This window comes from Notamacropus eugenii, chromosome 1 (assembly GCF_028372415.1).
Source record: "Notamacropus eugenii isolate mMacEug1 chromosome 1, mMacEug1.pri_v2, whole genome shotgun sequence".
Taxonomy (NCBI): Eukaryota; Metazoa; Chordata; class Mammalia; order Diprotodontia; family Macropodidae; genus Notamacropus; species Notamacropus eugenii.
Genome location: NC_092872.1, coordinates 4171482 through 4183539, shown reverse-complemented (window position 1 = coordinate 4183539; position 12058 = coordinate 4171482). Strand labels below are relative to the sequence as shown.

The window sequence follows — 12058 nt, the reverse complement described above, 5'->3', positions numbered from 1 at the left end:
TTCTCTGATGGCATGGTCTTTGGTAACAAAGGACAAACACACACACATTGAGAATGTAAGTTTCCTGTGGAGTCAGGGTTTGTTTTAGCTTTTTTTTTTTTTTTAATTTTTATCTCTTAAGCTTAGTATAGTACCCTGGTGCATAGTAAGTCTGTAATGAAAGTTAATGACTGATAGGGGACTTCTTTCTTTTATTCTCTCCCCTTCCAATTTATGCTGAGCCCTCTACCAGTTATTTTCCTAATGAATAGGTCACTCTTCTTCTCAAAACCCTTCATAGCTCCCTATTACCTACAGAATAAAACCCATATTCTTCAGTCTGACCTTTTTAAGACCCTCCATGAACTGACTTCAATCTCCCTTCTCAATTTTATCTCTCACTAGTTCTCTTTACTAGTCTATATTACGGCTAAATGGGATGATGCCCTATTCTGCTTTGGAAGCTCTCTTCTCCCTCCCATCTCCTTTGGTTGAATCACCCTTAAACCCAGATCAAATGCCACTCCCTCAAGCAAAGGGTAAATGGCCTACTCAGCAGAACACTTGGTTTGTATTTCTCTTGGCCCTGATCCCACCTGTCTTTGTATTGTAATTACATGTATGTGAATCTTATTCCCCCTACTAGATCACGAGCTGCCTAAAGGCAGGGTCTCCATCTGAAATGCCCAGAGCCCTACACATAGAAGAATTCCAGAGCTAGAAGAAGCCTCAGAGTAGCTGATATGGGGATAAGCTCTCCAATATCCCTGGGAAATGTCTAATTACTTTGTGCTTGAATAACTCCCATGATGGGGAACTCATTAACTTACAAAGCAGCCCACTCCATTACTGGAGATTTAACTCTTAGAAATGGGTCCTTCTATGCAGTGGAAAGCTGCCTCCCTAAAACTCTTACCCTTTGATCCGTGTCCTGTCCTCTTTGGCCATATAGAACAAGTTTGTTTTCAGTTCCACATGAAAACTCTTTAGACATTTGAAGGCAGAGGCCATGCCACACCTCCACCCTCCATTCCTGCTTTTCATCAGGTTAAATATTCCCAGCTGCTCTGAATGAGCTTGCTATGGTCTGCTTTCTAGTCCCCAGCCTCCCCACCTCCAATTTGGATTAGACTAGAAAAAGGACACCACTACAGTAGTGATTTTATTATAATAATTATTATTTTTAAAAAGTTTCTTTGTAAATCAGATGTACAATTCTCTCTGTGTAACTAAGCTAAATCATCTTCCCAGGGTCCTGGGAAATGAGGTTACAGTCATAGGTGAACTATTCCAATACACCCACCCCTTGCTGCATACCTGCCTCTCCCCTCACGCCACCCCCTGAAGACCCTGCCTCTCCAGCGGCCTTTTCATCAATGTGCAAGAAAACTGCTTGCCACTCCAGCCCCGTTTAGGCAGGGACAGGACCTTGGGACAGGACCCGGAGTGTGCCAACTTGCTTCTGTCTGAGATTCAGGTGGGAGGGCCAGAATGGAAGCAGGGGCCTCAGCCTTAACTGAATTCAGATCAGTGGAGGTAAGGTCCTTCTATCTCTGTGGGGAAGACCCCTTCTGGAGGGCTAGGGAAATGGGGAACTGGTCCTCAAAGGGGGGGAGGAGCTTCATTTACTGGCACTGATTTGGTTAGACTTCATGTAAGAAGAAGGACTTTGTCACATCAGAGAAAAAAAAAAAGAATTGGACCTCAGGACACTGTGGAGAGTCCTGCAGATCGGAGGAGCAGGTACCTGAAACAGGCTGAGGCCAGCTTGCTGAATCTAGGCCCTGCTCAGGTATTATTGAATCACAAACAAACAAAAAGAATAAATAAATAAATACTGAAAAAACAGTTGGGTCACTTTTGACCTCAAGCCAAAGCGCCCATCCCCTTCTCTCCTGTGGCCTCCCATTCTTCTCTCTTTCCCAGACTTTACTGATGGGTGTGAGAACCATGGTATACCAGGACTGGTAATTCTTATGGAGGGCAAGGGAAGAAAAGAGAATTTCTGCTGCCTCTTTCCCGATGAGAAACGTTCCTTGGCAAGCTTGACCAGTTAGGTAGTGTTCTCTGGGGGTGGGGCTGGAGGTGGGTGGTGTGTGGTGAGCAGGCTTGACTGCCTGTCTTTGGAGAAGGCTGAGCATCGGCAGTAAGCTTCTCTGTTCTGGCCTGTTCCCCAAGGCAGAAAAGGGAGCCAAGACCATATGGTTCAGGTAGTTGGCACATACGTAACTAAGTCAGAGGGGAACCCCAGTCTGAGTTTGGGATGGTCCCACATCCCGGCACAGCAAAAGAGGAATACGACGTCTCCCCAACATCTCCCCGATGTGGCCGGGAAAATAAACAGGAGTCCAGTCCTATGGCTGTAGTCTGGCCCCCAGGAACTTCAGGCATAGTTACTCTCATCCTGGTCTTGGGTTCCCAGGTCTGTAGACATAGACCAAGCACCTTGCTCCCCACAGGGATGGGCAGAAGTTAGGGGAGGAGGAGAGGGAAAGGGGCATTCCCAATCCCCAAAAGGTAGTTACCATAATCCACACCTGTTGGACTTGTGAGGTCTGTGTCTTGTTGGATAGGGTTTCTGTAAAAGGACAAACGATAAGGTGGCTTCCTGGTCTTCCCAGGTCTGCCAGGACAGGTGGACACTGGGCTCTGTCTCAGAGCTGGAAAGGGTATTGTCTGAGATAGTCCCCTATCCTCTTAGGCAGGGGCAGTTGGTCAACCTCGGCAGTGAGCTTGTTGATGGTGAGTCGACATAAGTGCTGTAGGCTCGGGGCACTGCTCTTCCGAACAAAAGGCTGGATGAGTTTGAGGTGCACAGCTGCCACTGCTGCCGTTGTGGGAACCGTGTCCTTGTGGCTGGGCAGGAGCGAGGCAGGGGGAGGGTAGGGAGTATCATTCTTGCCATCAGTTGTGCAAGATGTGACATAATGTTGGATGAGGCTGACCACATCCGGGAAGGCCAAAATCCGTGGCTTGGACAGACAGTTTGAATCCAGTCGGAACTTGCTATCAGCATACTCTATGCGAACGTTGGTGGGGCCCCTGTTGGTCTTGACAGAGAGCGTGAACAGATAGCTGGGGTGAGTGCTGTCTCGTACCAGAAAGGTACCCTCAGGCATCTTCTGAAGGTGCTGCTTTGCCTCACCGGCTGTGAGAGATCCCCAGTACCAACCTGGTGACCAAGAGCAGAGAGAACCGATGCTGTTGATTTTAAATATAACTGGCCCAAGGAGAGAAAGGGACCCTCCCAGGGAAGCAGCAAAGATTCCAATCTCATTCATAGGGAGGGAAAAGGGGTCGAGTTGCCATCGTTAATAACTCACATTTCTATAGTGTTTAAAGCTTACAAAGTGGTTTTTGCCATAACAGTCCTATAAGGTATCATTTCCAGAGCAGACAGATAAGAGAGAGAACATTTGGAATATTTTGGATATTTCTAGTGCAATATAAGGAAAGATAAAGAACATCCTCCCAGGATATCCTCTTTCCACACCCCCATTAGATTGTGGCCTCACTGGGACCTGGGGTCATGTTACTCCCTTCTGATTTGGATATCCCTGAGGGTAGGGACATTTCTAGCCCTCCTATGAGTCTCTCTAGTCAGGAACTGTTTCAGTCTCCTCCTCCCTCAGTCTCTGTCCTTAGACCCCTAGCCAGAGTCTTCCCAGATGGGGTTCTCAACAGATGAGAGCCTGATGCTTGCATCTCTAGGGATAGGACCACTCACCAGATTCCCGAAGGTAGGTGAATGTCTTGGCAATGCATAACAAGTCTTCCTCTGGGTCACGAATTTGATGCAACTCATTCTCCATCAGGGTTGGTGCTGCCTCCTCCTCTTCCTCTTGGAAGGAGGTCACAGACAAGGGCTGCATGACTGGCTCTGGTAATTCAGCTAGCCCAGCTACCGTCAACCCACCAATACTTTCTTCTTCCAGTAAAGGACGGGGTCTAGAAGGAAGGATGCCCTGTTGTGAATGGAAGGTCCCATGGACAACCTCTCTGGCTTCCTCCCCTTTGCTGTGTCATCACTGATCACATGACCAACCCTCATCATACGCTCGGCAACACTTTGGTTGTCCACCACTCTCATTCCTCTAATGCCTCTAAACATAAGAATTGAAGCATGCTCCCTAGGGTTTGTGGAGCCCCTGAACACACACACACACATTTCCCTTCAGAGAAACTCACAGCCCTCAGCAGCTAACGAGTATGTTAACACAAAGCCTTTACTACATGTATTGTTTCATGTGCGTCTTATAACCTTATGAGAAAGGTACTTACTATAGGTATTATTTTATCCCTTACACTGCTGAAGAAATGGAGTGACTTGCCCTATAATACAAAGCTAGAAAGTGGCAGAAATGAGATCTGAGCCCATGTCTTCACTCCCAAGTCCAACACTCTATTTGCTATATCAGAGGACCTTTCATAAAACGGTTACCTGTCCTGATTTCCTCACAGGGCTGCCAGGGATTGAGACCTAGAACTGTGCTGAGGCCTGATTTTGAAAAATTGGAACCACTTCTTTTGAGAAACATATTCATAACCTCAGCACAGGTGTAGGTCTCAAGCCCTGGCAGCCAGGAAGAGAGGTGTGAGCAGCCCTTGCTGGGAGAATGAGTTCAGGTGATGAAGTGTCGCATCCTCTCGATGCCCCCAGATTAGCTCACACTAGGTCCCATGCCTTCCCCATGTGACAGACAGTTCAGTGAGGATGGGGCCCCTGGGCAGGTGCCTGCCTTGGTTTCTGTCCTCATTGTGGGAGAAAGAAGAAAAAGAGAATTCAACACAGTTGGAGGAAGGGCTGGGAAAGGAGGGAGGAAGATGAAGGAGGCCTTCCAACGTCCTGGAAAGAACACTGGTTTGGCAGCTTTAAATGATTGATGCAATGACCCAGCCATCTTCCCAGAGGACATGACCAACCCCATCATATGTGCAGCAGCACTTTGGCTGTCCACCACTCTCATTCCTCTAATGGCTCAAAATATAAGAATTGAAGCATACCATGTAGGGTTTGTGGAACCCATGACCCCCTGGGTGATGGAGTCAAGAGGCAGAATGAGACATATATTTTTGAACAGGACTAATCTGGAAATGTTTTGCTTGACTATGCATATGACAAGGGTTTCTTTTTCCTGTTCTTTTTGAGGTGGGTAGGAGGGGAAAAAAATGCTTATTAGGTGGGAAGAAATAAGCATTTAAATATCATGTACTACATGCCAGGTGCTGTGTTAAGCACTTTTACAAATATCATCTTATTGTATCTTCACAACACCCTTGGGAAGGAGGTGCTACATTACCTCTATGTGACTATTAAGGAAACTGAGGCAAACAGAGGTTAAGTGATTTGCCCAGGAATCACACAGCTAGTAAGTTATTTGGGGTCGGATTTGAATTTCGGTCTTTCTGACCTCAGACCCAGTATTTAGTTCACTGTGCCATCAGCTGCCTCTAAGTACAAAAATTAATTAGTGAATTTTTGAAAAGATCATTGGTTTGAACTTCAAGAAGTCTGGGTTCTACTCTTGGCACTGTCATTGTTTTTTCAGTGACATTAGGCAAATTCCTCTGTGGGCTTCAGTGTCTACCTTTGTAAGATAAGGGTTCTGGACTAGATTTCTAAAAATCCTCTGGTTCTGATACTGTAGGATTCCATGAGGAAAGGGAAAGAGTAAATTCATAGTTTACATTTCTACAGTACTTTAAATTTTGTGATGTGCATGCTCTCTCTCTTTCTCCCTGACACATATACAGATGCATATACATACACACATATATGTACATATTAGCTCAGTTGATCTTCAAACTACCCTGTTGGAGGTAGGACTGTGAGACAGGTGTATTTCCCATGCTAATTTTACAGGAGAAGAAAACTGACCCAGGGAGTTCAAGTCATTTGCTTGTAATTACACAGTATGGAGGCGAAATAGGAATACGACCCAGGTCTTTCCTGATCCCACCTCTTTCTCCTTCTCCATACTGGCTATCCAGCAAAGATGTAGGATGTGGAAAAAGAATGACAGGAGGAGGAAAGAACAAAAAGAGGAAGGATAAGAAGAAGTTCTGGAATTTTGATGGCTTTATATGGAGTGGGGGCAGGGAGAGGGAAGGGGAAGATTAGACCCAGAAAGAAGGATTTTCTAGAAATTATCTGGAGATTAGATACCGCCTTGGGATGGGCTTACCCACCCTTTTCCTCATTATCCCCCTCCCTAGAATACTATGGTGACAGACATGTACACACACATACACACACACAGAAATACACACATATTGATCTCTCCTGTCTCTAAAGTATCTCCCATTATTCCTATTATGCTGGGCTTTGGGGAGAGGGACTGCCTCTCCCCATCCCTCTGACCTGCCTACCACATATACTCCAAGAAGCTGACATTCGAATGGGGGATGGCTTTTGATAGGTACACTCACCTATAGGCATGTTCATGTGGATTCCCAGATATTTCACTCCACCATGGATCTACTATGCATTTCTATAGGCTCTTATTATATGTGATCATGTGTTTCCACTGGAGTGTTAGGGGTCTGCATATGTATAGATCTATAAGTATGCCTATACATGCCTATGTAGGTGTAACCACACCCCTATGTTATACATTCAGCTGTCTAGTCATGCTAGCTAGTGTATGGGCTGGGGAGCATCAGCCGTGTATATGGGAAGAGCAGTAGTTTGGGAGTGAGAAAGCCTGGGCTCTAATCCTACCTTAGGCACTTAGATCTGGTTTGACCTTGGGCAAGTGCCTCCTTCTCTCTGGGCCTCAGTTCCTCCCCTCCCCCATATAAAATATCAGGATTAGACTAGACTCATATGTTCCCAAAGTGGGTGATACTGCCCTCTGGGGGGTGCTGAAATTATCTACGGGGGGCAGTAGTATGAAATGACCCAAATTTCAAAAAAAAAAAAAATTATAGGGTTAAAGAAAGTAGGTTTTTGGTGGGGGGCACAGTGTGATTTTTTTTTTTTTTTGGAAAAGGGGGAAGTAGGCCAAATAAGTTTGGGAACCTCTGGACTAGATGATCTCTAAGGGACCTAAGGCTCTGAGTCCTACAATCTCTGCAAAGCTGCAGATTGATGCTATGAGCCTAATGATGGGATATCCAACCTTCCTGGAAAGGAATGGAATTGGGCTTGGAAAGTTGGGAGTGGGACAGGATAGATTAGAAGAATTTTCTTGTTGTCACAGTTCAAAGGTGGACAGATGTACTTGAGAATGAGTAGGCAGGAAAATGGGCAACTGGTTCCCCTCCCCCCTCCCCCAGTGCAGCTCAGAGAACTACGGGAAACAGCAAGGAGCTCCAACAGGAGCTCAGAGCTCAAAGGGAGCCAGGTTACCAACCTAGCCTGGAGTCAATCAGTGCCTCCTGCCAAGCCTGAAACAGAACCAAGTGCACTAAGGTCTGAGACCCAGAGAACCAAGCAAGCTACCTGGGGACCAAGGAAGGCAGAGGAGAAGAGTAGAGGCCTAGAGTATTCACTGGGGCTGAGGAAGAACTGGAGGTTGGTCCAGGGCTAGGTTTAGGACTGGGACTTTCTCAGAATAGGGAGAAGGGTTAGGGGGTGTAATAAGTAAAGAAAGGTGGCGACCGTTAAAGTAAGAGGAATTGGTCATGGTGGCTAAAATCTCTGTTGTCCACCCCCAGAATCACTAGGCTGTCCCTAATGTGCAGAAGTGATGAAGACAAAGGGAGAGAGAAAGAGAGGAAAATAGGGAGAGAGAGATGAAAAGGAGAAGAGAAAGCCAGAAGGAGAAAGGAAGGGTGAAAGGATGGAAGGAAGAAAAGAAAAATTATAAGTGGAAGAAAAGGAAGAAAAAATAGAAAAAAGAGGAGGAAGATAGGAGAAAGGAAAGGAAGATAGAGAAGGAAAGACAGAGTGAGGGAAGGAAATGAAGAAGAAAAAAGGAAGGCAGAAGAAAAATAGGGAGAGAGGAAGGTAGGGAAACAGAAGAAAAATCCCTTTATCTCTCACTATTTCTTTTCTTACTTTTTAAGGGGCAGAAAAGTTTTGAGGAGATAGGGAGATAGCAACCAATGATCCCCAAAACTCCAGCCATCACTGCCTTCCTTGGACTTCTACTAAACTCTTCACTGGCCCACAGTGCCAGGAAGAAGAGGGTAGTGCAAAAGGAAGGGCAGGCTGCTACGTGGTGGGATGGGGAAGGATAGGAAAGAGACTTGGGGTATCAGGAGTCAGGTAACAGACCAATAAATCTGGAGGATTTGGTTTTACAATCTCCAAATTTGCTTTTTTCCTCTCTCTGTTAGTCCTGAGTTAGAAAAAAAAAATCCTGGAAAGGGGCAGAGGAAGTTGGCAAAGGAGGGGAAACACAATTTGGAAAAGGTCTTGGCTTTTAGTGATAGGAAACATCAAATCAAATGACCCTTTCCCTCTTTTCCAGAAGAAAATCATGCCGAGGACAGAGAGGCGTCTCCCTGGCTTTCCTCCGGTCTCATTATGGCTAATTACCCCAAAGAGATAAGAGCTAGGGTGATACATTGTGAGCGTCTCCCAAGGAGGACCTGAGAAAGCCTAGAATAGATGATCAACAGCTGGAAAGGACCTTCAAAAGCATCTGGTCCTACTCCCTCCTCTAGGACAGATGGGGAAACTAAGGCTCAAGGACAGGCAGAACCTTGCCTAAATTCACTCAATGAGAACTGTGGGGTCTTCACAGCCAGGGCAGGGCGCCTTCCACTACCCCAAGACCCCCAGCACTAAGGCTGTTAGTGCAGAACTTTCCCACCAGACCAGAACACTCTCAGTCAGAAAGAAATAGGGGAAGGGGGTTCTTACGGGCCCAGGAAACTAAAGGGATTTACGGACGTCCCATCTCTTCTCTCGAGATGGGACTTTCCTAGGTGTCCTTCAGATCTACCTAGGATACTTTTCTGGCGTGTTTTTCCCTCTTTCTACTCGGCCTTGCTCAGAAAGCCGCCTCTCCAAGTCCTAGAAAAGTCTCTACCCTTCCTTGCATTGGGGTAAAGGGGAGCTGTTTGCTCTCCATGCCTTCCCTACCTCCACTCTCCACAATCACTCAGGCTGGGAGCGAGGAACCCCTCAGGCTGGAAAGGGACCCGGGACCCCAGAGCCTTCGAAGCTACAGACACCGTTCGGGACTTCCCCGAGCGCTGACAAACGTGCGGGGCGGGGGTCTGGGAGGGACATGGACATAGAAGAAAGAAGGGAATGGTGGCCCCCACACGGACGGGACTGGGGTGTCTCTTACCCGTGGATGCAGAAGATCATATCCCGTCGGGCTCCAGGGAGGCCAGCCGCGGTCTCCCCCTCTGTCCTTTCTCTCTCCGCCTCTTCTGTCCGGGTCCGAGGAGAGGGATGTACGGCGGAAAGAGAGGCTGTCCTTGCGGCGCTCGGGGAACAACCCCGGCAAATGTTAGTCCAAGCTTCGGGCTCAGTCTCTCGACCTTCAGCCAGGCGTCCGCAGGGCTCGGGTTCGAGTGGGGGCTCCTGATTCTGTGGCCTCCTCCCTCAAGTCGGCTCTAGGAAAAGGACCAGGGAGTGCGCTCAAGATTCCCGCAGCCCGCCGAGAGAAGCCGGGTCCGATCGCCTTCCTCCTCGGTCCAGGCCGGAGGCTCAGGCGGCCAGTCGGGCAGCCGGTCCAGGACGAAGACTGCTGGAGGATTCCGGAGCCCAGGAAACACGACCTTCCCGGTGCCTGCCACTCGCAGTAATGAGCTGGAGGGGAAGGAAAGAGAATGAGTGGGGGCGGGGGAGGGGGGAGAGGCGAGGGAGGAGGAGGCAGGGGGAGGGGGAAACGCACCACTGACTAATCTTTTGTTTGCCTCTTTTAATCTATTCCAGGAAGCGGTGAATTCCGGGAATTATAATGTATTCACATCACTGTTCCGACCGACAGAAAAAAAAGGCAGAGATACTTTGTTGTATAAATAGAGTCCCTGTGGACAGGGAGACCCACGCGAGCGGGCGGTCGAGCTGCCCCGGGGACTACGGCCCCACAGTGACAAGCAGCCTCAGCAGACCTGGCGGAGCGCGCCCGGGTCCGAGAGGGGAGGGAGAGAAGGAAGAAGGCAAGGAGATAACGTTAAGGAAAGAAAGAATTGGGCAGGTCCATTCCCCGGGACCCAGTGGCTAAAACGATGGAAGCACTTCGGGCTGAGCTCTGGGCTGGGCTGCAAGTCCTTGGCCCGCAGTTAACCAGAGTCGGTGAAAGGAAATACCTTTGATAGATTTCCAAGAACTTTCCAGGAAAACAGGGCTGGGCTAGGGAGGCCGCCCAATGGGAGCGGAGAGAGGCTGGTCCAGCCGAGGAAGCCGCCCAATGGGAGCGCAGAGACACTGGCTGTACGCCCAGGAGTTAGGTTCCCTCCGCCCCCTTCCCTCTCCCCCCCGCCCCCGCCCCAGCAGAGAGGGGGAAAAAAAGGGAGAGACGAAAAGTGACGGAAGGAGGAGAGCCAAGGGGGGGGGGGGGGGGGGGGGGGAATGGATAGAAAGTGAGAGGAGAGAAAGGATAGAGAGAAAACAGGGAGAGTGGAGAGGGAGGGAAGAAAAGGCCAGGCGGCAAAAAGGGAGCGAGGACAGAGGGGCAGGTCTAGGATGGGTTCAAAGCTGCCGAGTGGTGCTGATCCGTCTGACAGCCCCTGATTGTAGGTGGGTACATTATCTCTCGTCCGGATCTTTCCTTCTTCCCACTCCTCATTCCATCCTAGTGCTGAGTATCCTGCTAGGCACTGTCAGTCCTTGTTGAGTTCAGAGAAAACAAATCCACCGCCATAAACCCAGCGGAAGGAAGGAGAGAACACTTTTGGTGAACCCGGCAGGAAGAATCCTATCACAAAACCAAGCAGAAAGGAGTTTTCCATAGTTTGGAGTTGTCTGTGTTGCTGCTCCGCTCAGTGCAGAGAACTGAGATTGCTTAACTGCTTGGGAATACAGTGGAAGCAGTGAGAAGGTACACACACGCCTACTAGGCTTTCCAAGAGTTTGAAGGTAGGAGAGCCCAAATGTGATGAGGTTGTTCCGCAGTGACCCAGCTCTCCAGAAGTAATGAGTGCAGGCAGGCCAGGAGTCTTCTGGCCCAGGCTGAGTTGGTTCCTCTGGGATAGGGCTGAAGGTTGGGTCCAAAATGAAAAACTCCCTCTTCCTCTCCCCCACTTTCTCCCCAGGGACTCACTGCCTCAGGACTGGAAGGCACAAAGTGATTTAAGGTCTTTCTCCAATAGATTCCAGCTCTTTTGCAGGATATGTTGGGGCCAGTGACACACGCATTTGTAGAAAAAATTGTATATAATTTCCTATTTCTATACAGCGTCCCTGGCATACCCTTTGTTTTCATCCAGTATCTCATAAGGCAGGAATCCCTAGGAGACACCTTGATAGAGAAGAAAAGCGCACTGGATTAAGAGAAGAAATTTAATGCTGACATCTGCTGGCTAGGAGATCTTAGGCAAGTCATTTTCCTCCCTCTGGCTCTCAGTTTCCTTATCAGTAAAAGGAAAGGGTTAGATTGGACTCTTTCTAAACCCTCTCCCAGCTCTAAACGAGGTGATCCTATTTTGTAGGTGTAAAGAAAATAAAGCTGAGATTCACGTTTCAAGGTAGAGTTACAGAGCAACCAGACCTAGAAGGCAGCTGGGAGAGTGGAGACAGCACTGGGCTTGGAGTCAGGAAGTCAGGAAGACCTGAGTTCAAATGTGAACTCAGAGACTTACTGGCTGGGTGATCCTGGACAAGTCACTTCACCTCTGTCTCAGTTTCCTCATCAGTAAAATGGGAATGCTAATAATAGCACCTACCTCCCAGATTTGTTGTGAAGATCAAATGAGATATTCGTAAAGGGCTTAGTGCAATGCCTGATAGGTACATAGTAGGAGTTGTATAAATACTTACTCCTCCCAATAAATACCTCCTCCCAATACCTCAAATCTACTCAAAGGAAGAAAGGTCCTTTGGAGGTCAGATATTCCATTGATTTGTTTGACAGAAAAGGATAATGAGTTCAAGATAGACTGACTTGCCCAAAGTCACAAGCCAAATAAGTAACCCAGCTGAAATTCAAATCAGGGCCTCTGCCTGGAAAGCCAG

General features: G+C 48.1%; 1 protein-coding gene across 2 annotated transcripts; it reads right to left on the bottom strand.

Annotated features, from left to right (window-relative positions):
* Positions 1 to 1136: 1136 nt before the first annotated feature.
* CISH (cytokine inducible SH2 containing protein) lies at positions 1137 to 10330 on the bottom strand. 2 transcript variants are annotated; one of them, XM_072650497.1, is made up of 4 exons: positions 9777 to 10330; positions 9225 to 9691; positions 3707 to 3927; positions 1137 to 3151 (listed from the first exon to the last, which is right to left on the bottom strand). In XM_072650497.1, the coding sequence occupies exons 2-4, from the start codon at positions 9242 to 9244 to the stop codon at positions 2634 to 2636; spliced, it is 759 nt and encodes a 252-aa protein (XP_072506598.1). In that variant the 5' UTR covers positions 9245 to 9691; positions 9777 to 10330; the 3' UTR covers positions 1137 to 2633. The 2 variants fall into 2 exon arrangements, with proteins under 2 accessions (XP_072506598.1, XP_072506600.1); XM_072650499.1 differs by having other exon boundaries at positions 9225 to 10330.
* Positions 10331 to 12058: the final 1728 nt, after the last annotated feature.